General features: G+C 39.4%; 2 protein-coding genes across 2 annotated transcripts in view; both read left to right on the top strand.

Annotated features, from left to right (window-relative positions):
* Nucleotides 1-21,038, top strand: part of TARS3 (threonyl-tRNA synthetase 3) — a 69,325-nt gene that overhangs the window by 14,035 nt on the left and 34,252 nt on the right. Inside the window, exons 5-10 of the mRNA XM_060617836.3 lie at nucleotides 279-400; nucleotides 2,288-2,405; nucleotides 8,156-8,220; nucleotides 11,115-11,193; nucleotides 12,057-12,203; nucleotides 13,041-13,139. Coding sequence (XP_060473819.2) covers nucleotides 279-400; nucleotides 2,288-2,405; nucleotides 8,156-8,220; nucleotides 11,115-11,193; nucleotides 12,057-12,203; nucleotides 13,041-13,139 — 630 coding nt within the window. The remainder of the gene's footprint in view (nucleotides 1-278; nucleotides 401-2,287; nucleotides 2,406-8,155; nucleotides 8,221-11,114; nucleotides 11,194-12,056; nucleotides 12,204-13,040; nucleotides 13,140-21,038) is intronic.
* Nucleotides 4,513-5,251, top strand: LOC132668794 (microtubule-associated protein 1 light chain 3 beta). Its single transcript, XM_060617842.3, has one exon. It carries the CDS (start codon nucleotides 4,605-4,607, stop codon nucleotides 4,977-4,979), a length of 375 nt encoding a protein of 124 aa, XP_060473825.1. The 5' UTR covers nucleotides 4,513-4,604; the 3' UTR covers nucleotides 4,980-5,251.

Genomic DNA, 21,038 nt, shown 5'->3' with positions numbered 1-21,038 from the left:
CAGAGAGAGAGGGAGACACAGAATCTGAAGCAGGCTCCAGGCTCCGAGCTATCAGCACAGAGCCCGATGCAGGACTCAAACTCAGGAACTACAAGATCATGACTTGAGCTGAGGTTGGACACGTAACCAACTGAGCCACCCAGGCACCCCAGTGTTACTCTATGTCTTGATGTTTATACCCTTAAAGTGTATGCACTTGCTTACTTATGTTACCGGACTAATAAGTTTCCATGACATGATTTTGATTGCCTCTGCCCTCTGTGTTTCATGCCCTGCAGGTGTACTGGCACTCCAGTGCTCACATTCTTGGGGAAGCCATGGAGCTTTACTATGGGGGCCACTTGTGCTATGGTCCACCCATTGAAAATGGATTTTATTATGACATGTTCATTGAAGACAGGTAATACCACTGAATATTCACTTCCGGAGGCATGTGTTTACAGTCCGTTGTTTTATGATGGTTACGTATTATTTTACTGAATGTGTGTGTTATATGACATGGCTGTAGATTGGCTGTGTTTGAAAATTAATTTTTTATGAGTTAAGATTCCAGAGCAACGTCTCCAACTTTCTTTTCCTCAGAAGGAAGTGATACAGCATCTATCTAATCCGGGACTTGCTACATCATAGTAGTAAATTAAGACCAGAATCACAGATTTAATCCTTACAGAGCAGTGGGTGCAGTTCTGCTCCACGATAACCGAGGGCGCTATCTGCCTCAGCCAGACATCTCACACAGATAAATACCAGGCAGAGTGGTGCACAGAGGCCTCACATTCGAGAGTTCTGTGCCTAGCCCCAGCCCACCTCCTTCCCTGTACTCCCCATAGTCCTTAAGGACCAGCTGCTAAAACTGAAACCTGAGGGTCCTTCCAATTCCTGTTCCTCACTGTCACCCCACACTATCCAGTCATTCCATCCGGGTCTTCCTGTTCTATCTCCTCAATAGTTCTCCTGTCCTCCCTTCCTCCCTTCCTCCTCTGTTACTTCCGCCTCAGTTTAGACCCATAGCATCTCTTGCTGGATGACTATGGTGCATTCTGTCCTTACCTGTTCCTTCCCCCCACCCTGACTGCTTAAATGGTCTCCCTAACTGAGCATCCGACTCTGTAGCTCCTACATACAGGCTTGTCCAGCTTTATTTCCTGTTACCACTACCCAGAGAGTCATTCAACAAGAGTTTTTGACTGCTTCTTATGTGTTCTGTGCTTGGTGCTGGTGATTCATAAGTGAGCAGATCAGTCTGTCCCCATGGAGCGAACAGTCTCGCTAGCTTAGACAAAAGCAAACAGCCCTCTGCTGTCAGGTGGTGATGAGTGGTGTGAAGGAAAATAAACCAGCTGTGGGGAGGTATGTGCCATGACAGTGGTCATGAACGGGGGAAGTGATGTTGAAGTGGGGACCAGGATGGAGGGAGCAAGTTCTGAGGCAGTTGTGTGTGGGGGTGTATTTTGGGACATTTGGGGGAAACATTCTAGGCCTCTGGGACCTCCCTGGTGTGGGCCTATGCCTGACTTGTTTGAGGAAAGGTAAGGAAGGCCGTGTGCATGGAGGGGAATGAGGGCAAACCAGGGAGTGGCTGAAAGAGGTCAGCTGATGGCTCACAGTGGGCCATTCCCTGTGAGTGCCAGACTGGACTCGGCAGTTCACACTCACAGATCTTTCTCCCAACCTAGATTCAACAGTCAGCGAGGGCCGGGATGTGTGAGCACTTACCACAGCCTTTTTTTTTTTTTTAAGTTTATTTATTTATTTTGAGAGAGCAAGCAAGCAGGGAGGGGCAGACAGAGAGGAAGAGAGAGACAGAACCCCAAGCAGGCTCCACACTATCAGTGCAGACCCGACATGGGGCTTGAACCCACAAACCATGAGATCATGACCTGAGCCGAAACCAGGAATCAGATGCTTAACCGACTGAACCACCCAGGCACCCCTACTATAGCTCTTTTGAACAAAAAATGTAGATGTGTGATGTGTAAGGTAGACCACACAGAAGAACAGGCCTCAAAGGAGCTTACACTCTAACCAGCGAGTATTTTAACAGGGTTTTCAAATTGCACACTTCATCTCAGAGAAGATTTGTAGGCAAATCACTTCATCTGTTGCTGCCTCCGTTTTCCTCCTTGAGAAGTAAGATTATCGGCCCTGCATATGAATGTATGACTTTCTGAAGTCCGGGTACAATAAGGCACAAATTCCTCAGTTAATGACGAGCGTCCACAAAAAGGAACATACATGCGTGATGTCTGAGAAATCTGTGTTGACTATCACTTGCTCTTCTTTTTAGAGCCGTGTCCAGCACAGAACTGTCGGCCCTGGAGAACATATGTAAGACTATCATAAAAGAAAAGCAACCCTTTGAAAGACTGGAAGTCAGCAAGGAAGTGCTCCTCGAAATGTTTAAGGTAATTTCAGGAAACTCTTTGGAATAAGAAAACCTTTTGCCAGGAATAGTAAAAACAATTAATCAACATAGACAGCTTTTTTTTTTTTTTTAAACAAATAATTGGATGTTGCTTGCCACATTGTTCCAGGTTGGCAACCTGTTGTGAGGTTGTCACTAGTCGCTCAATGTGATACTTCCCTACTTTTTCCAGAACATTAAAAAAAATTTTTTTTAAATGTTTATTTACCTTTGAGATAGAGAGAGCAGAGGCAGAGTGTGAGCAGGGAGGGGCAGAGAGAAAGGGACACAGAGAATCTGAAGCAGGCTCCAGGCTCTGAGCTGTCAACACATAGCCCAACATGGGGCTCGAACTCGTGAACTGCGAGATCATGACCTGAGCATCAGTCGGATGCTTAACCAACTGAGCCACCCAGGTTCCCCATTTCCTGAACATTTTAATGCCAATATATGTAGGTAAATGACCAGGGGAATAGTTTTCATATATGTGTTTATAAATCTGATTCATTCTGAGTATTGTTAATATCCTGACTACTAAATTCAACAATACTTCTGTTTTTTTCTTTATACTGTTTTGACCAATGTATGTAAGCGTATGTAAATTTAAGAATGCTTAAATTTAGGGGCGTCTGGATGGCTCAGTTGGTTAAGCGTCCAACGTCAGCTCAGATCATGATCTCACAGTCCATGAGTTTGAGCCCCGCGTTAGGCTCTGTGCTGACAGCTCAGAGCCTAGAGCCTGCTTCGGATTCTGTGTCTCCCTCTCTCTCTGCCCCTCCCCGCTCATGATCTGTCTCTCTCTGTCTCAAAAATAAATAAAAACATTAAAAAAAATACTTAAATTTACATTTTAAATCATATCAGAGAAAGCACATAATTTGAACACACAATATTGTTAATTTTGTGAGCTTGAAATAAAAGATAGATTTCGGCTTGGTAAAGTTGCAGCTACTCTTTTTGTGTGTGTGTGTGGTAAAATACCCAAAAGGGAAAAAAAAAATTTATGCTGACCATTTTTTTTTAAGTTTATATATTTATTTTGAGAGAGAAAGAGATGGAATCCCAAGCAGACTCCATGCTGTCAGCTCAGAGCCCGACACAGGGCTAGAATTCCCGAACCGTGAGATCATGACCTGAGCCAAAACCAAGAGTCGGACGCTTAACTGACCAAGTTCCTATTATGTCAATCATTTTTAAGTGTATAGTTCTGTAGCATTTGGTGCATTCATATTGGGCAAGCATCACCACCATCCATCTCCAGAGCTTTTTCATCTTCTCCAACTGGAACCCCACACCTAGTAAACACTAATTCCCTGTTCCCACTTCCCCTTTTTCTGTCTCTATGAATTTGATGACTCTAAGAACCATATAAGTGGAATAATACAATATTTGTCCTTTGTGACCTCCTTTATTTTACCAGTGTAATGTGCTCAAGGTTTGTCCATCTTGTAGCAGGTGTCAGAATTTCCTTCTTCTTAAGGCTGAATAATACTTCATGGTGTGTATAGACTGCATTTTGTTTATTCATTCATCTGTGGACGGACACTTGCGTTGTTTCCACCTTTTGACAATTGTGAAAAGTGTTGCTGTGAATGTGGGTGTACAAATATCTGATCGAGTCTCTGCCTCTAATTCTTTTGGGTGTATCTCCAGAAGTTGCATTGCTGGATTATATGGAAATTCTCAGTTTGTCAACTGCCATACTGTTTGCCACAGCAGCTGTTAGCATTTTACATTCCCATCAGCAGTGCACGAGCATTCCAGCCGCTCCATATCCTTGCCAACACTTGCAGTTTTCTGTTTTCTTGGTAATAGTCATCCTAATGGGTGTGAGATGGCATCTCATTGTGCTTTTGGTTTGCATTTCTCTAATGACTAGTGATATTAAGCATCTTTCCATATACTTATTGGCCATTTGTATATCCGATTGGAAGAAAAGTCTATCCCAGTCCTTTGCCCATTTTTTAATTGGGTTGTTTGTTTTTTGGTGTTGAGTTGTAGGAATTCTTTACATACTCTGGATATTAATCCTTTATTGGATATGTGATTTGCAACTATTTTCTCCTCTTTGTGGGTTGCCTTTTTGCATCTCCTCTTAAGAATTAAACTCAATCAGACAAGGGAAGTTGCTGTCGCCACGGTCGGAGTCTCTGCCACTACCGTCTGGAACAGCCGGACCCTCCGCCTCGCCTCCCGCGCCATGCTGTCGGAGAAGACCTTCAAGCAGCGCCGCACCTTTGAACAAAGAGTAGATGTCCGACTTATCCAAGAGCAGCATCCTACGAAAATCCCAGTGATCACAGAACGATACAAGGGTGAGAAGCAACTTCCTGTACTGGACAAAACCAAGTTCCTTGTACCTGATCACGTCAACATGAGTGAGCTCATCAAGATCATTAGGAGGCGCTTACAGCTCAACGCTAATCAGGAGTTCTTCCTGTTAGTCAATGGACACAGCATGGTGAGTGTGTCCACTCCGATTTCTGAAGTGTATGAACGTGAGAAGGACGAAGATGGGGTCCTGCATATGGTATATGCTTCTCAGGAGACATTTGGAATCAAAGTGTCTGTGTAAGACTAGAAAAATGCATCTGTTCTAGAATTTTTTTAAGCCCTTACCAAGGAAAAAAAGGGGACATAACCAACTGAGATTGATCCATTCATCCAATCACAGACCATCAAAATCAGTAGTGTTCCTGCCTAGGAGTTGTAGGAAGTTGGTTTGTGATGCAAGCAGAAAAATGGATCTCCACGTGAGCACATTCAGCTTTGGAAAAACTATTACTTAACCTAGGCTGTTTTGTTTTCAAATTTAGAAGTTTAAAAATAAAATACTTTGCATTCTAAGTTGCCGATAAAATAGAACTTCATGTTATTCTAAGGCTCTTTCCCTATGAGGAACTTGCAACATAAGCATTCAGAGAGAAATTCGTTTCCAGGTTCACAGAACCGGCCAACTTTGTGTAGAAGAGTTTCCACTCAACTAGAGAACTCTCTTTAAGAGGATCTTGGAAAGCATAAGTTGTCAGGAGTAGCCCCCTTCCCACCCGCCCACATTGGCCATAATAGTGGGCAAAAAGCAGGAAAAATTGAGGTGGATAAAACTCTGAACTGCTGCTCAAGGTTCTCGACTCCTAGTTTAGTGTGCCCCGAGTCCACGCCTGTGCAGTGCCATTCTGGGGGGGGAGGGGGGGCGGGGTTCATTTGCTTCTCTAGACAGTAAAGCGCCACTGCTCAATAAGAACCTTGAATAACTTAACATTTTGGTCTAGTTTCTCAAAAGGCCCAGGGAAGAAAAATGTGACATTTCTTCTGGTTTGCATATTCTCTGAGAGGTCAAACTGCCATCTGCTTTGGTAGAGAAATGAGCTGTTCAAGCAGTTTTGTTCCTTAGGTCAGTGGTAGAAACTACAGAACATGGAAAGTAAAGCATTAAAATTCAGATACACTCCCTCTTAAAAAAAAAAAAAAAAGAATTAAACTCAATAAAAAAAAACACCTCAAAGTTTGTGAAGAAAAATAATTTTGTTTGAACATAAAAGTATGAGACAGTTCAATCATACATATCTATTTTTTTCTCCCAACAACTACCTTCCTCAAGTAGTTATTTAATATAAAGTACCTGTCTCCAAGGCAATAGTGATGAAAGCAGGAAAGAAAGTGTCTTCTGAGTTTTTAATGTAACAATATGATCATTTATTGTAAACTTAGTTTTTGTTTATGTAAATTAAAAATGCAGCTGTGTACTCAGAATTTTATTTATTTCATGTAGTTCAAATTGCAATCTTCTAACCTAAATGTGAGACCCGAAACCAATAAAATCTAGAAAACTCAGGCAATATCTTCTTTGACATTGTCGGTAGCAACTTCTTTCTAGAGATGTCTCCTGAGGCAAGAGAAATAAGGGCAAAAATAAACTATAGGGATTATATCAAAATAAAAAGCTTTTGCACAGCAAAGGAAGCAATCAGTAAAACTAAAAAGCATCCTATGGAATGGGAGAAGATATTTGCAAATGACATATCCAATAAAGGGTTAGTATCTAAAATATATGAAGAACTTATAAAATTCAACACCTCAAAAATGAATAATCCAATTAAAAAATGGGCAGAAGACATGACATTTTTCCCAAAGAAGACATACTGATGGCCAACAGACAGATGAAAAGAGGCACAACATCATTTATCATCAGGGAAATGCAAGTCAAAACCACCATGAGATACCACCTCTCACCTGTCAGAATGGATAAAATCAACAGCACAAGAAACAATAGGTGTTGGTGGAGAAAGGGGAACCCTCTTGCACTGTTGGTAGGAATGCAAACTGGTGCAGCCTCTCTGAAGGACAATACGGAGGTTCCTCAAAAAATTAAAAATAGAATTACTGTATGATCCAGCAATCGCATTACTAGGTATTTACCCAAAGAATACAAAAATACTAATTCAAAGGGATACCTACACTCCAATGTTTGTAGCAACATTATCTACCATAGCCAAATTATGGAAACAGCCCAAGTGTCCATTGACTGATGAATGAATAAAGAAAAGGTGGTATATATATATATATATATATACACACACACACACACAATGGAATATTATCCAGCCATAAGAAATAATGAAATCTTGCCATTGAAGACGTGGATGGAGCTAGAGAGTACTAAGCTAAGAGAAATAAGTCAGAGAAAGACAAATACCATATGATTTCACTCATATGTAGAATTTAAGAAACAAAACAAAGGAGCAAAAGGTGGGGGGGAGAAGGAGCAAGACAAACCAAGAGACAAACTCTTTAAAAAAAATTTTTTTAACATTTATTCATTTTTGAGAGTGAGAGAGACAGAGCATGAGTGGGGGAGGGGCAGAGAGAGAGGGGGGACACAGAATCTGAAGCAGGCTCCAGGCTCTGAGCTGTCAGCACAGGGCCCAACACAGGGCTTGAACTCATGGACCGCGAGATCATGACCTGAACCAAAGTTGGACGCTCAACCAACTGAGCCACCCAGGCACCCCAAGAAACAAACTCTTAACTGTAGAGAACAAACTGATGATTACCAGAGGTAGGTGGGGGTGGGGATGGGTTAAATAGGTGACAGGGATTAAGGAGGGCACTTGTGATGAGTACCTGATATATGGAAGTCATGAATTGCACTATATTGTACACCTGAAATTAGTATTACACTGTATATTAACTAACTGGAATTTAAATAAAAACTTTAAAAAGTACACTCTAAAAATGAGATAAAAAAATTGGAATCTTCTAGAACAGTGCCGTTCAATAAAAATATAATGTGATTCACAAATCTGAGCCACGGATATAATCTTTTTCTGGTGGCCACATTTTAAAAGTAAAAGAATGGCAAAATTAATTTTTATAATGTCGTATTTAACCCATTATATCAAAAATATCACTGTATCATGTAACCAACATAAAAATAGTTACTAAACTATTGTACATTCTTTCACAGCATGTCTCTGAAATCCAATGTGTTTTGCATTTACACACATCTCATTTCAGACTGGTTCCATTGCAAGTGCTCAATAGCCACACGGGCTGTGGCTCCTGTTTTGGACAGTACAGCTCTAAGCTATGAGCTCTTGGTATTCCTGGGGTCTCAGCACTAGAACATAGTAGACACCCATTCAGTGTTTGTTGAAAAAAAATAAGTTTTTTTCCTAAAAAGAAAAATTTTTCCTACTTAAGCATTTTACATAATAACATAATAATATGTAAATATGTTTTTCTTTATAGTACAATAAATTTAAATGCCGCATCCTGAATGAGAAGGTTAACACTCCAACTACGACAGTTTACAGGTAAAGTGTGTGTAGACTGTATTTATTTATTTATTTATTTTGAATTTTTAAAAATGTTTATTTATTTTTGAGAGAGAGAGAGACAAAGTGCAAGCATAGGAGGGGCAGAAAGAGAGGGGGACACAGAATCTGAAGCAGGCTCCAGGCTCTGAGCTGTCAGCACAGAGACTGATGCGGGGCTCAAACTCAGGAACCATGAGATCATGACCTGAGCTTAACTGACTGAGCCACCCAGGCACCCCAAAGTGTGTGTAAATTTTAAGTGGTGCTCAGTGGTAAACTTTAAGGCATTAGCAGTAGAAGCAGTTGGTCCTTGGGTGGGTGGTCTCTTTGTCAATTTGCATAGTTGGTATACTATGTTAGCTAGAGACTCCAAAATGTTATCAGCAAAAGGAAATTATTATGTCTTCATTTGTGTTTATCAGTCTGCTGCTGAAACCCGAATTTCATTTTCCAGATGTTAGCTGTAGCAGCATCTTTCCCCATGTGGGTGAGATTGTGTTTGCCCAGTGCTTTACATTTCAAGGGGAGCTCTTTAGGAACGGAATTTTGTTTCATCCTCATATTCTTATTAATGTGGCAGTGGGAGCTGTTAGGGACCATCCCCTCATGCAGTGATTTCCTGCCTCCACTATATATACTCCCCGTTTCCTGGAGTCCAAAGGTGTTGTTAGCTTTCATGCGTTAGCAGGATGTTCATGATAAAACAGAAAGACAGTGTTAGGAACCGAAGGCAAATCAAGTGATAGGAAGAGGCAAGTGAAATCAATATCACCACAACTCAGTTCTGTTTGTTTAACATCTGGAGCCCCTATTTTATTCGTGTGGTTTTAAAGCTGCCTTGTAGGTAATTGCTGTTCCCCATTTCTGTGTGTTCTGGATGTCTGGCTGATGCTATGACCTTCATGGTCCAATCTTAGGAGATCTGGTATCAGAAAAACCCTCCACAAAGCATTTACTTTCCATGGTCACATAGTTACAGGTCTGTAGTTTCATCGTACTGTAAGAGAAGTCATCTCCCCTTTAAGCAAAGATGTGCTCAGTGCATTTCTTACATTATAATATGAACTCGTTGCCATTTGACATTGAAGTGGGATACCATGCTTGCCTCATCTTTGCTATTCTCCAGTGACCTGATAAGGTTTTATTGGTTATTACTTATAATTCAAATAAATGTTACTATATGCATTTTGAAGTTTAATACATGAAGAGATAGAAAAGACATGCGAAGTTTTAAAATTCAGGCTCCTAATACTTGAGCTCTTGTGGCTATTTTTTGAACCTTCCTTAGGTCAATATTGACACTTCTTACTCTGTCAATTTAATTTTTAGAAAATGAATTGTATTTTCTTCTACAGGGTTATTTTAAGATGAGCGTATTGAAGTCTTCCATGCTAATTAGGCATTCCTTCCACACCTGTGAGCTTTGATTTACCACTCCCATCTTGGGCAGAGAACAATAAAGCCTGGCCATTCAAATAAATGACATTTTCATATTTAAAGCATATTTATCCACTTTGGTGAATAAACCAGCCCCTTTATGTATTCATTGTAATTTTAACTCTTTAACCAGTGAACTTTAAAAGTATTTAAAATTGGTTGGAATAGTTAAGGAAGAATTTACTTTCTTTACTAAATTTTCCTTAAATTAGTTGATGTTAAGTACCTTCCCTCTGACCAGTGTCATTAGTATTTTAATTTTTTTAAGTGTCTCTGTGCTTGAAAAAAAGTCTGTGCTTATTAAGGTTTGGGGGTCCTTCGTGGTTAGAGGTGCAAGTGAATCAATCCCCAGCAACTGCACCATGTGGTTTTTTTTATTTAATGTTATTTATTTTGAGAGGGGAGGGGCAGGCAGAGAGAGAGAGAGAGAGACAGAGAGAGAGAGAATCCCAGCAGGCTCCACACTGTCAGCACAGAACCCAACCCAGGACTCAGGTACTGTGAGATCATGACGTGAGCCAAAACCAAGAGTTAGATGTCAGAAGCTTCACCGACTGAGCCGCCCAGGCACCCCACACTATGTGTTTTAATAATGGTGTCATCTCTGACCTGAACTTGTGCCTGAGAGTTGCACTGAAGTCAGTGTTCCATTTTAGTAAACCAAAAGACAGTTAAGGCTTTTGTCATAACACCAGAGTACCTAAAAACAAATACACAAAAGACCCTTGAAATTTATTTATTTATTTATTTATTTATTTATTTACCTACTTACTTACTTATTTGTTTATTATTTATTGAACAGACCTTATTTCTCAGGGCAGATTTCAGTCCACAGCAAAATTGAGAAGGTACAGAGATTTCGCACATACCCTCTCCCCCACTCGTGCACAGCCTCCGCCACTACCAATGCCCCCCCGTGGAGTGGCTCGTTAGTGACAGTTGATGGACCTGCACTGACCATCATAATCACATAGAGTCCAGAGTTTACATTATGGTTCGCTCTTGTTGGTGTACATTCTATAGGTTTGGTGAAGTTTATTTTTAAAGTATCAAGTTAGCACATTTTATATAAGTTGCAGTTAATTTTGGCTTTGCAGATCAGTGTAGAACAGGGAAATGGCTTTTTGATTTTATGACAGTGGAAGGTTTTCAATAGCCTTGGGACATGACATTGAAAAGTGGTGGGTGACTGCGTGGTTTCTGTCAGAAGATTCTGTAACTTTTTGAATTTGAGCAAAGGAGGCAAGACTGGGATCTGAGGCCAGATAAATTGCCTCTTTCTTCATCCTAAATTAAGAATTAAATTATTTTAAATTGCCCCCCAAGTTAAAAATTGCCTCAAGATGTACGAATAAGTAAGATCCTTCACTTAAAACATATGAAAACATGATTTGTAATGAACGGTCCAAAAAGCTGTAACTGTGTCTGGGCATGTCTGAAATATTTCATTATAGGTGTGGTCCACTAATTGACCTTTGCAAAGGGCCCCATGTAAGACACACTGGAAAAATTAAAGCCATAAAAATTTTCAAGGTAAGCATTTATTTTTTTAATACAGCAAACTTAAGATAAACCAGATAATGAGGAATTTTCAATCATATCTTTTATAATCTGAGTATCACAGTATTTTAAAATACCTCATTATTTGATTTTTACAGAAGCTTCTTTTTTTAATGTTTATTTATTTATTTTTGAGAGAGAGGGAAAGAGAGAGAGAGAGAGAGAGTAAGCACACAAATTGGGGAGGGGAAAGAGAGAGAGGGAAACACAGAATCCCAAGCAGGCTCCAGACTCTGAGCTGTCAGCACAGAGCCCAATGAGGAGCTCAAACCTACAAACCATGAGATGACCTGAGCCGAAGTCGGATGCTAAATCAACTGAGTAACCCAGGCACCCCAATTTTTACAGAAGCTTCTAAAAATACTGTAATTTTTGAAAATTAGGACCTTACATGTAGCTTTTAATTGTTTATTATTTAACATTACTATACATGGTACAGTGCCTTTCTTTCTCATATATTTTAAGATACTGTTCTGCACTTGATGACTTCCTTGAATCACCCTAGTAGTGTGAGCAAGAACATTTGGCTGGGATCTTCATGTCTCTGTACTGTATGCTGTTCCTCTCCTCTGTGGTTCAATTACTATTGGCCCCGCCCACCTTCCCCTTCCTTCTCACTATTCATTCCTAGAATCCATGGCAGACTCTACATAATTTTCTGATGTATTTGGGCTGGGGAGGTTTAATTAGAATCAGTTTAAGAGTCTTCCTGGTGCTACAAAAAGTCATCGTAAGCTATGTGGATGGCGTAGTGGAAACTTGTGCACAGATTTAAGAGTGGTTTTATTTATAACCAAATGTTTGGTATGTTTACCCAACTTTTGTTTGATGCTTAGAATTCCTCAACATACTGGGAGGGCAACCCTGAAATGGAAACACTGCAGAGGATCTATGGGATATCCTTTCCTGATAACCAGATGATGAAAACCTGGGAAAAGTTCCAAGAGGAAGCCAGGAACCGTGATCACAGGAAAATCGGAAAGGTACACCTGCATCCTAATCACTAGCAGGATGAGGACATTCTTTGTTGGCCTATGATTTAATTGTTTGGAAAATGGGATCTCTTCTTCCCTTGTCCTATCTTCTGTTTTGCTGGCATTCAGAGTTTGCTATTGCAACCTCATGTTAATACTCCAAATGTCTCCTCATAGCTTTCCTTCATGTGTCTTTTATTAGATTTTAAAATTACAGCTTTCTGTCACTCATACCATGATGTAAAAATAATGTTGTAAAAAATTGTATGTACTTAACAACATACTTTGTTTTGGGGGAACAGAGCAGAAAGACAGAATGAGATTTAAGAGTGTGTGGACCTGGGTTTGAGTGTCAGTTTGGCCACTTATGAGCTATGTTATATGGTGGGCCATGTGCTCACTTATGGAACTGCACGTGCTCGTCTCTTGCTCGGTGGCGTTGTAGGGCTGATGGGGAGGGCAGATGCTGTATGGTGGCAGCAGCATGGGGCAGGCATTCAGTAGTGACAGCCATGATGATGGCCACCGCCACGTGGAGCCTTCCCCCTGGAGTGAACTTTTCTGATCTTTGGCCATGTTCTCTCCCCATGAGATCCACATTCCAAGATGCCACGTCAGAAATTAGCAGTGAATAAAAGGTGAATGAAGAGCTAAGTAACCATAAATATGAATTGTAATTTTACATGTGGTAGTAATTCTAGTTAGAGGTAAGTATTGAGGGGCTTTAGTTGTTAGAAGATGGAAGTCATAACTGAGTATAAGTCTCATTCCTTCAATGTCATATGCATACAGTAAATATTGATCAATGGCAATGAGATTTGAGATGCAGTTATTGTTTTAATCTAGGAACAAGAACTATTCTTCTTCCACGATCTGAGTCCTGGGAGCTGCTTTTTTCTTCCCAGAGGAGCCTTCATTTATAACACACTTATGAATTTCATACGAGTAAGTTAATTTTTAAAACATTTTTTTATTCAGCTCCATTGTACACTTTATTATTTTCCTACTTTCGTAATAAAATAGCCAAGCATTTTCATTAACTTTATTTTAGTAATATTAATAAGAATTTTGAACTAAAGAGAAATACTGGGTTGTACCTCAAAAAAATTGAAATAATTTCTGTATTTCCTAAATAAAATGCATTCTTGAATTTCAGTAAGTGCACCTATTGTCCATAAAAGTTTCTAGAGCATGAACAATACAAAGATAAGAATTAGACTAAGTGTGGACTCCCTGGGAAGGAGAAGAAAGGAGGAAGTGTCCTATCTGGCACAGAATGCTAAATGATGAACTGTTGATTCTCAAAATGTGGTCCATGGTCTCCCTCCACCGTCCCTGACCCAGGGGTCCATGGTGTCCCTCACTGGTATGACTCCCAGGTAGCTTGGCACCTCCATCCAGAGCAAAGAGTAAAGACAATTAGGTAAAATACCTTCTTGTAATAAAGTCTGTAGATGAGAAAGTCTTAAGTGTTTCTCTCATTTGAACTCCAGATACTGTTCAGTGATGATCCATGTAACTACTAGGATTATGTTTCCTTTCTTGTGTTTTTTTTTCTTTCCTGTAACTAGTAATTACGTAAAATTGTCATTTACTCAGTTTTATGTCACTAACTTAGTTCCTATCACCAATTCATCCTCAAACTTTTTCTCAAAACTGCAAAACTCCTTACAGCATATTCTGAGTATTCAGGTAATCTCTCAGTAATTTTTGAAAATTTGGTCCCCTTTTTCCAGAATTAACTTGCTGCAAGGATTCTCGCCAACTGATGTCTCAGTACTTGTTTTCCTCATCATTCTGGCTACTCCCCTCGTGTCTCTGCTATGTTGGTTCTCTTCTTCCCTGATCCCATGCCTTACTCTTCTTTCCTTATCCCTCTCCTTTGGGGAAGCACTTTCTTCAGCAACTTCCTGAGAAAAGGTTACTGGCATGAGCTGGTTATTCTCTGTCTGCCTCACCTGTCTCATCTCCATTCCTTCTTTTCTTGTTTTGTGTCCCTGGAGGCTAAGCTCTGTGGACTTTGTCACCTGGGCTACATACCTTCCAGTAGGGATCAGCCAGTGTGAAGCCAAGGGAGCCCAGAGGGCCTGAAGAATCACTGAAGATTATCCGAGACTATAGCAGGTGGTGATGACCATCACAGCTGCTGTTTTGGATAGGCTGTCTGCCAGAAAATCAATATAGCCCCTGGCACCCTGAACTCTCGAGGTTGGTCATTGAGTATATGGAGAATAAACAGAAAGTCTCTGTGGTAGCCTGATAGGAATCTCTTATCTTTATAGATGTAAGACGCACATGGCTGATGATTAGGCCCAAGGCCTGATTGTATGGGCTGCAGAATTGTAAAGCCATTTAAATTCACAACCCCAGTGGTCTCTTATGCTAAGGTAAGGGCACTTTTGGGAAAGAGTGGGTCCTTGAATTTTGGAATAAGAATATTTGGCAGACACGGATGAGGCAGAGGACTTTGAACTCCCAGATACCTTTGTCTGAAGAAACTGGCCTTTCCATGCAAACAAAACAAAACAATAACAACAAAAAAATTCAGAAACTTTGCCTGTTTTTTTCTCTTGGTTTTCAGTTATATGGTCTTGCCTTTCCCATATTTGGTAATTTTTTATTATATGCTAAATACTGTATATAAAAATAACTTCAGAGGCTTTAGATGATGTCATCTCCTACAAGAACATTTACCCTCTGTCAAGATCGAAGCCTAATTAATCCATTCAAAGATGGAGCTGAGTTAGGGCTGGGCTTCCATTTTGATAAGACAGAATCTGCCTCTTATTCATCCCTGTTACTAGGGCATGGCCCTGTGGGGTTTCCAGTTGACAGTCTATGGTTTCTTCAGCTCCAGAAAACTGGAGGAGGTCCAATTCTGCTCTTCAAATGTGTTCTACTGTTGGCTAAGCAAATGATTGCACATCTCATCCAATCACTGCATTGGCTCAAAATCTAATAATATGTCATCTGAATCAGGTCTAGGTATAGATGAGGGTCTTTGGGTGCAAAGTACAGATTACCAAATGCAGTTCTGCTCATCTTAAGATCTGTGAATTAAAGGGACAATTGTCTCTGGGTCAACCCCACCCTAACATTATAAAATGATGATAGAGAAATAGGAGGCAGTACATATTGCCATTCAAAAAGGGGCGCGGGAGAGTAGTTGTCACTGATCTGCAGATACCCTGACAACCTACTTGTTCTTTCTCCCTGGTCAAAAAGTGCACTTTGGGTAGGACTTAGTTTTGTCTCTTCCTGGGTTATGGTTCTGCCCTTTGAATCATCCTTCCTTTACCATGAGCAATAGCCCACGCAGACCTCTGAGTAGCTTTCTCAGTGTTCTCAACCTGTTTCTTTCAGTAGGACTTTGGGCATCCCAAGGCCTCATTTCATTTTGTGCTGTCTCTATCCATTTTACTCTAAGCCAGGACAATTCCTTTAAAAACTTTGTGGGGTCTTTTATATACATTTGTAATCAAGACTTCTATAAAAACCACAGCTGTGCCTCTTTATGAACCAAATTCTTCTCTACTTAAGGCTGCCTGTGAGGCTGCTGCAAGACTATACACTTAAGATTCTTAAAAGCCTTAATGCTTAGCTGACAGAGTCTACAAAGCACCATCTTAAGACTCTCATTCAGATCACTGTAGATACTCATTCAGATCACTGTGAGGTCTTCATAAATGGCACACCTTTATACCCTCAAGAGCTTTACTGTAAGGCCATGCTTTATTGGCTGTACACTGTATTTTATTTTTGTGCTAAAGCCATTCTTACCTTATGAGTCTTTTGCTGGATGAGTCTGAGGACGCAATAGTTTTATTTTTGAACCCAACAGGTCCTGGCATTTTGATATCTCCTCTCCAAAAATAGTACCCTGTTTAGTTTTTGTCTCTCTTGTATTTTATCGTAGGCAGCTCTAAGTAGTCAGTTGTTCCTTTGTACTTTCTGCCTAGACACATCCCTAGCTACAGTCCGTGAATTCTTTGGGTACTCTTTCTGTTTTTCATTTACCTCAGGTGATGGTGTTACCAGTTTTCTGGCACCACAAGAGTCCCCTTTTCTTCATCCTCCAATATATTTTCCTCGCTGCCCTTCAAGTTCCCACAGGCTCTAGCCACCCAGCTTCTGCCCACCACCTGGTCCCAAAGCCAAGGCTGCCTGTTTTAGGTTGCTATTATAGCAGCACCCACAACCAGAACAAATTCTGTTCTGGCTGTCTGTCGCAGCATAACAAAATATCCCAAAGCTTAGTGGCTTAAAATGGCCATTTTTTTTTTTTCATTGTTATCTCTAATGGTTCCAAGTGTTAGACTTAATTGCATGGTTCTTACGTTGAATTCCTTATATGGCCACATTCAGGTGGAAGCTGGTGCCAGAGTTGCTGATTGGAGGTTCAGTTACATTTGTTAAAATGCATAAATCTGAAGCATACAGGTCAATAAATGTTCCCATGTGTGTACATCTACACAGTCACCACCCAGATCAAGACATAGAACAGCTCCATCCTATAAGGTCCTCTTGGGTCTTCCCAGTCAATACCCACCTCCCCTCTTTTCACCTGGGATAATCTTGCTGATTTCTGTCTACCATAGATCAATTGTTCCTGGTCTTCAAAATTTCATGTAAATGGACTCCTACAGTATTAGCTATTTATTGTGTTTCTGGCTTCTTTTGTTCAACTTAATGTCTGAGAGTCATCCAGGTTTTGCATATAATTATCTTTCTATTGTTTGAGGTATTTCATTTTGTGAATATAGTACAGCGTATTTATTCGTTCTCCTGTAGGTATACATTTAAGTTGTTTCCACTTTGGAGCTATTTGACATGAAACTGCTATGAACATTTTTGTACATGTCTTTTGGTGGGCACGAGTACTCACTTCTCTTGGGTATATACGTGGAAGTGGAATTGCTAGGTTGTAGAGTGTTATTGACTAATTTTTTTTAAATTTTTGTTTCAACGTTTATTTATTTTTGAGACAGAGAGAGACAGAGCATGAACAGGGGAGGGGCAGAGAGAGAGGGAGACACAGAATCTGAAACAGGCTCCAGGCTCTGAGCGGTCAGCACAGAGCCCAACGCGGGGCTCGAACTCACGGGCCGTGAGATCATGACCTGAGCCGAAGTCGGACGCTTAACTGACCAAGCCACCCAGGTGCCCCTGTTATTGACTAATTTAACAAAATGCTGAAAAGTTTTCATATGGTTGAACCATTTAATGTTCCTTCTAAAATATATGAGCTGTCACTTACTCTACATTCTCTTCAACACTTGGTATTCAGTTTGTCATTCTGGTTGGTACCGTGGTATTATTCTGCATTTCCCTGATGAATAATGATGTGACAACCTTTTCATATGCTTGTCGGTCATTTGGAATCCTCTTTTGTGAAGTATTTTGTCAATTAAAAAAATTGGATTGTTAGTCTCTTAATTATTTTTAGGAGTTCTTCTGTATTCTGATATGAATCATTTGCTAAATGTACATATTATGAGTATATTTTTTCAGGCTACAGCTTATTGTTTCACTTTCTTAATAATGTGTTTTAACCAACAGTTCTCGTGTTTAACAAAGTCCTGTTTTGCTTTTTTTTTTTTTCCTTTCTGGTTAGTGCTTTCATGCTGTGTTTAAGAAATCTTTGCCTATTTTGGAGTCATGAAAATATTCTTCTTTTTTCCATTCTAGAAGCTTGGTTGAATTTGTTTTCAGACTTAAGGACATGATCTACCTTGAATTCATTTTTAGGTTCTGTGCAGTAGAGGGATCAAGGTTCATTTTTTCCATAGGGTTAGCCAGTAACTTCAATACCATTTATTAATACAGTAGAGTCTTTGTCCTAAACTGTATAATCATATGCATATAATAGTCATTATGTATTTCTGGATATTTATTCTATTCTTTTGTCCCTTTGTTGTCTGTCCTTGCACTAACACCACACTGCTTTGATTACTGTACTTATTTTAACTATATTTTAAGTCTTAATATCAGTTTAATTTTAAGTTTTTCAGGATTATTTTGGCTATTCTAAATTCTTTGTGTTTCCATATAAATTTTATATGATGCTTATCAAGTTTCTAAAAAATAACTGCTGGAATTTTTATTGGAATGTCCTTCACTCTATAGATTAATTTGTAGATAATTTACATCTTAACCACATTGAGTTATGAACATGGAAATTTTGTCAGTTCATTTAGTTATTTTCCTTCAGCAATGTTTTTTAATTTCTATTTTAGAAGTCTTGCACATTTTTCATCAGGTTTATGCCTAGATATTTGATTTTTTAATAGAAATGGCAGAGAAACAGATAAAAAAAGGTGCTCATCATTATTAGTCATCAAAGAAATGAAAATTAGGGCTGCAGTGAGGTATAATTACATGTCCACTAGAATGTCCCCCTCCACACACACACTCCCCATGGCCAACAAAACAAAACAAAAACAAAAACAAAAAAAACCCTGAAAACACTAGAACTTGGCAAGAATGTGGAGAAATTCTAACTCCCATTGCCTGTATGCAAAATGGTACAGCTACTTTGTAAAAACAGTTTGGCAGTTTCTTACACAGTTAAACATATGCTTAACTGTGTGACCCATCAATTTCACTCCTGGTTATTTACCCAAGAAAAATAAAAACACATGTCTATACAGAGACTTTGAATGTCCATAGAAGCTTTATTTATTGTAGCAAAAAAATGGAAACAACAGAGAGTCTCATCAGCTAGTGAACAGATAAGCATAACCGTGATATGTAATGGACTACTCCTCGGCAATAAAAAGGAATGGAGTACTGATACATGCAACAAGAAGGAATAATCTCAAAGGTTTTATGCTAAACCAAAGAAGTCAGTCAGAGGCCACATGTGGTATGATTCCATTATATGAAATTTTAGACATGGTAAAACTATAGTGATAGGAAAGACAATTAGGGGTCCTGGGGACAGGGATAGGGGGTGACTACAGAGGATCTGGAGGGAACTTTTTGATGTGATGGAAATATCCTATGTGTTGATTATGGTGGAGATTACATGACTGTATACATCTGTCAAAAGTCATTAAGAATCATGTACTCAAAATTGGTGAATTTTATTGCATATAAATTATACCTAAATAAAGCTATTTTGTAGTAAAACATATATAACATAAAATTTACTATTTTAACCTTTTTTAACCATATGGTTCAGTTGTGTTAAATACATTTATATTGTTTTGCAGTTATCACCACCATCCATTTCCAAAACTCTTCTCATCTTGCAGAACTGAAACTCTCTAGAACCTTTTCATCATTGCATAATGAATCTCTGAACCCCTTAAACAATGACTCCCCGTCCCCACCTCCCCCAGCTTCTGATAACCACCATTTTACTTTCTGTCTCTATGAATTTGGGTATTCTAGGTAACTCATGTAAGTGGAACCATACAGCATTTGACCTTCATCAAGCTAATTTTTTTAAAAGTCTACTTGATATTAATACTGGCAAAACTGCTTTCTTATGTTAGGGCTTGTGTGATATATCTTTTTCTTTCCTTTTATTTTCTGCCTATTTCTGTTTCTATATTGAATGTACATTTCTTGAAAACTAGAATATTGTTGGGTCTTATTTTTTTGTTCAGTCTGATCATTTGTGTCCTTTTTTTTTTTTTTTTTCTGTACCCCTTCTCTGTGTCTCACAGTCCTTCAACAGAGATCCAGTTCTGGTTAATCACCAGGCAGTAGAGGGTGTACATGTGGGGCAGATTCTCATTCACATCAGGCCACCTCAAGGGCCATTGGCCCGTCCAGTGTCAACACACTGTGGCTTGGTGCCAGGTCCTGTTAACTGTAGCCAGAGTAGTGGGGTAGGTGATACTGAGCATAGTGCAGAAACACTCCATCGTGTGGGGCCATTTTTCTCAGAAATAGAACTGTTGCCTTTCTGTGGAAGGTCATGCAGGAGGGCATATTATTCCCAGTAAGAAGGAAATTCCAAAGTTTCTGAGTCTTTGATTCTGGGGTGAGATGACCTCCACTTACGTTCAAGCTAAGGTGGGTGAACGTTTGGATGTATATTGGTTACTGACTGTATGGAAAACTGATAGTAAATAAATAGGGACATCTTGTTGTTACCCTACTTGAAACTCTTCCCCCCTGTATTCAGGAACATGTCTATCAACTGGTTCTCTATCTTTCTTACTTTCCTTAAATTTTTTCATTCTAGAATTTCATACAATAAAACTCATACTTTTTCAACAAATGTGCAGAATTGTATTATCATCACAGTATTCAAGATACAGAGCAACTTCATTACCCAAAAAATTTCTGTTATGCTACCTCTTTAGAGTCAAACCCTTTCTCCTTTGATCAAACCATTGATTTGTTCTCCATCCTGAAAATTTTGCCATATAAACAGAATCATCACTGTATATAATCTTTTGAGACTCATTTCTTTCCCTCAGGCTAATAAGTATATTAATGGTAGTCTCCTTTTATTATTGAGCAGTATTCCATTGTATGGACATAACACAGATTCCTTAGCTGAGGGACATTTGGATTGCTTCCAAATTTAGAAAATTATGAATAAAGCTGTTATAAATGTTTATGTACAGGTTTTTGTATGAATATAGGTTTTCATTTTACTTGGGTAAATATGTAGGAGTGTGATTTCAGGGTCATATGGTAAATTTATGTTTATCTTTAGAAGAAAAATCATGGAGTAGAAGGGAGTGGCTTCTCTTGTTTTTTATTCTAATAACCCATTTGGAGAACTTGTGCTTCCTGTTGCCACAACCTTGGATTCAGTGGATTTCCAAACCAAACTTGTCTTTGCAGACATATAAGATATCAAAACATTTAGCCCTGTGCAGG

Source organism: Panthera onca, chromosome B3, assembly GCF_046562875.1.
Source record: "Panthera onca isolate mPanOnc1 chromosome B3, mPanOnc1 haplotype 2, whole genome shotgun sequence".
In the NCBI taxonomy this organism is placed as follows: Eukaryota; Metazoa; Chordata; class Mammalia; order Carnivora; family Felidae; genus Panthera; species Panthera onca.
This window is presented reverse-complemented; position numbering and strand designations above follow the sequence as displayed.

Bases quoted from the DNA above. Each gene is read 5' to 3' on its own strand.
- LOC132668794 (XM_060617842.3), top strand. From the start codon at position 4,605: ATGCTGTCGGAGAAGACCTTCAAGCAGCGCCGCACCTTTGAACAAAGA.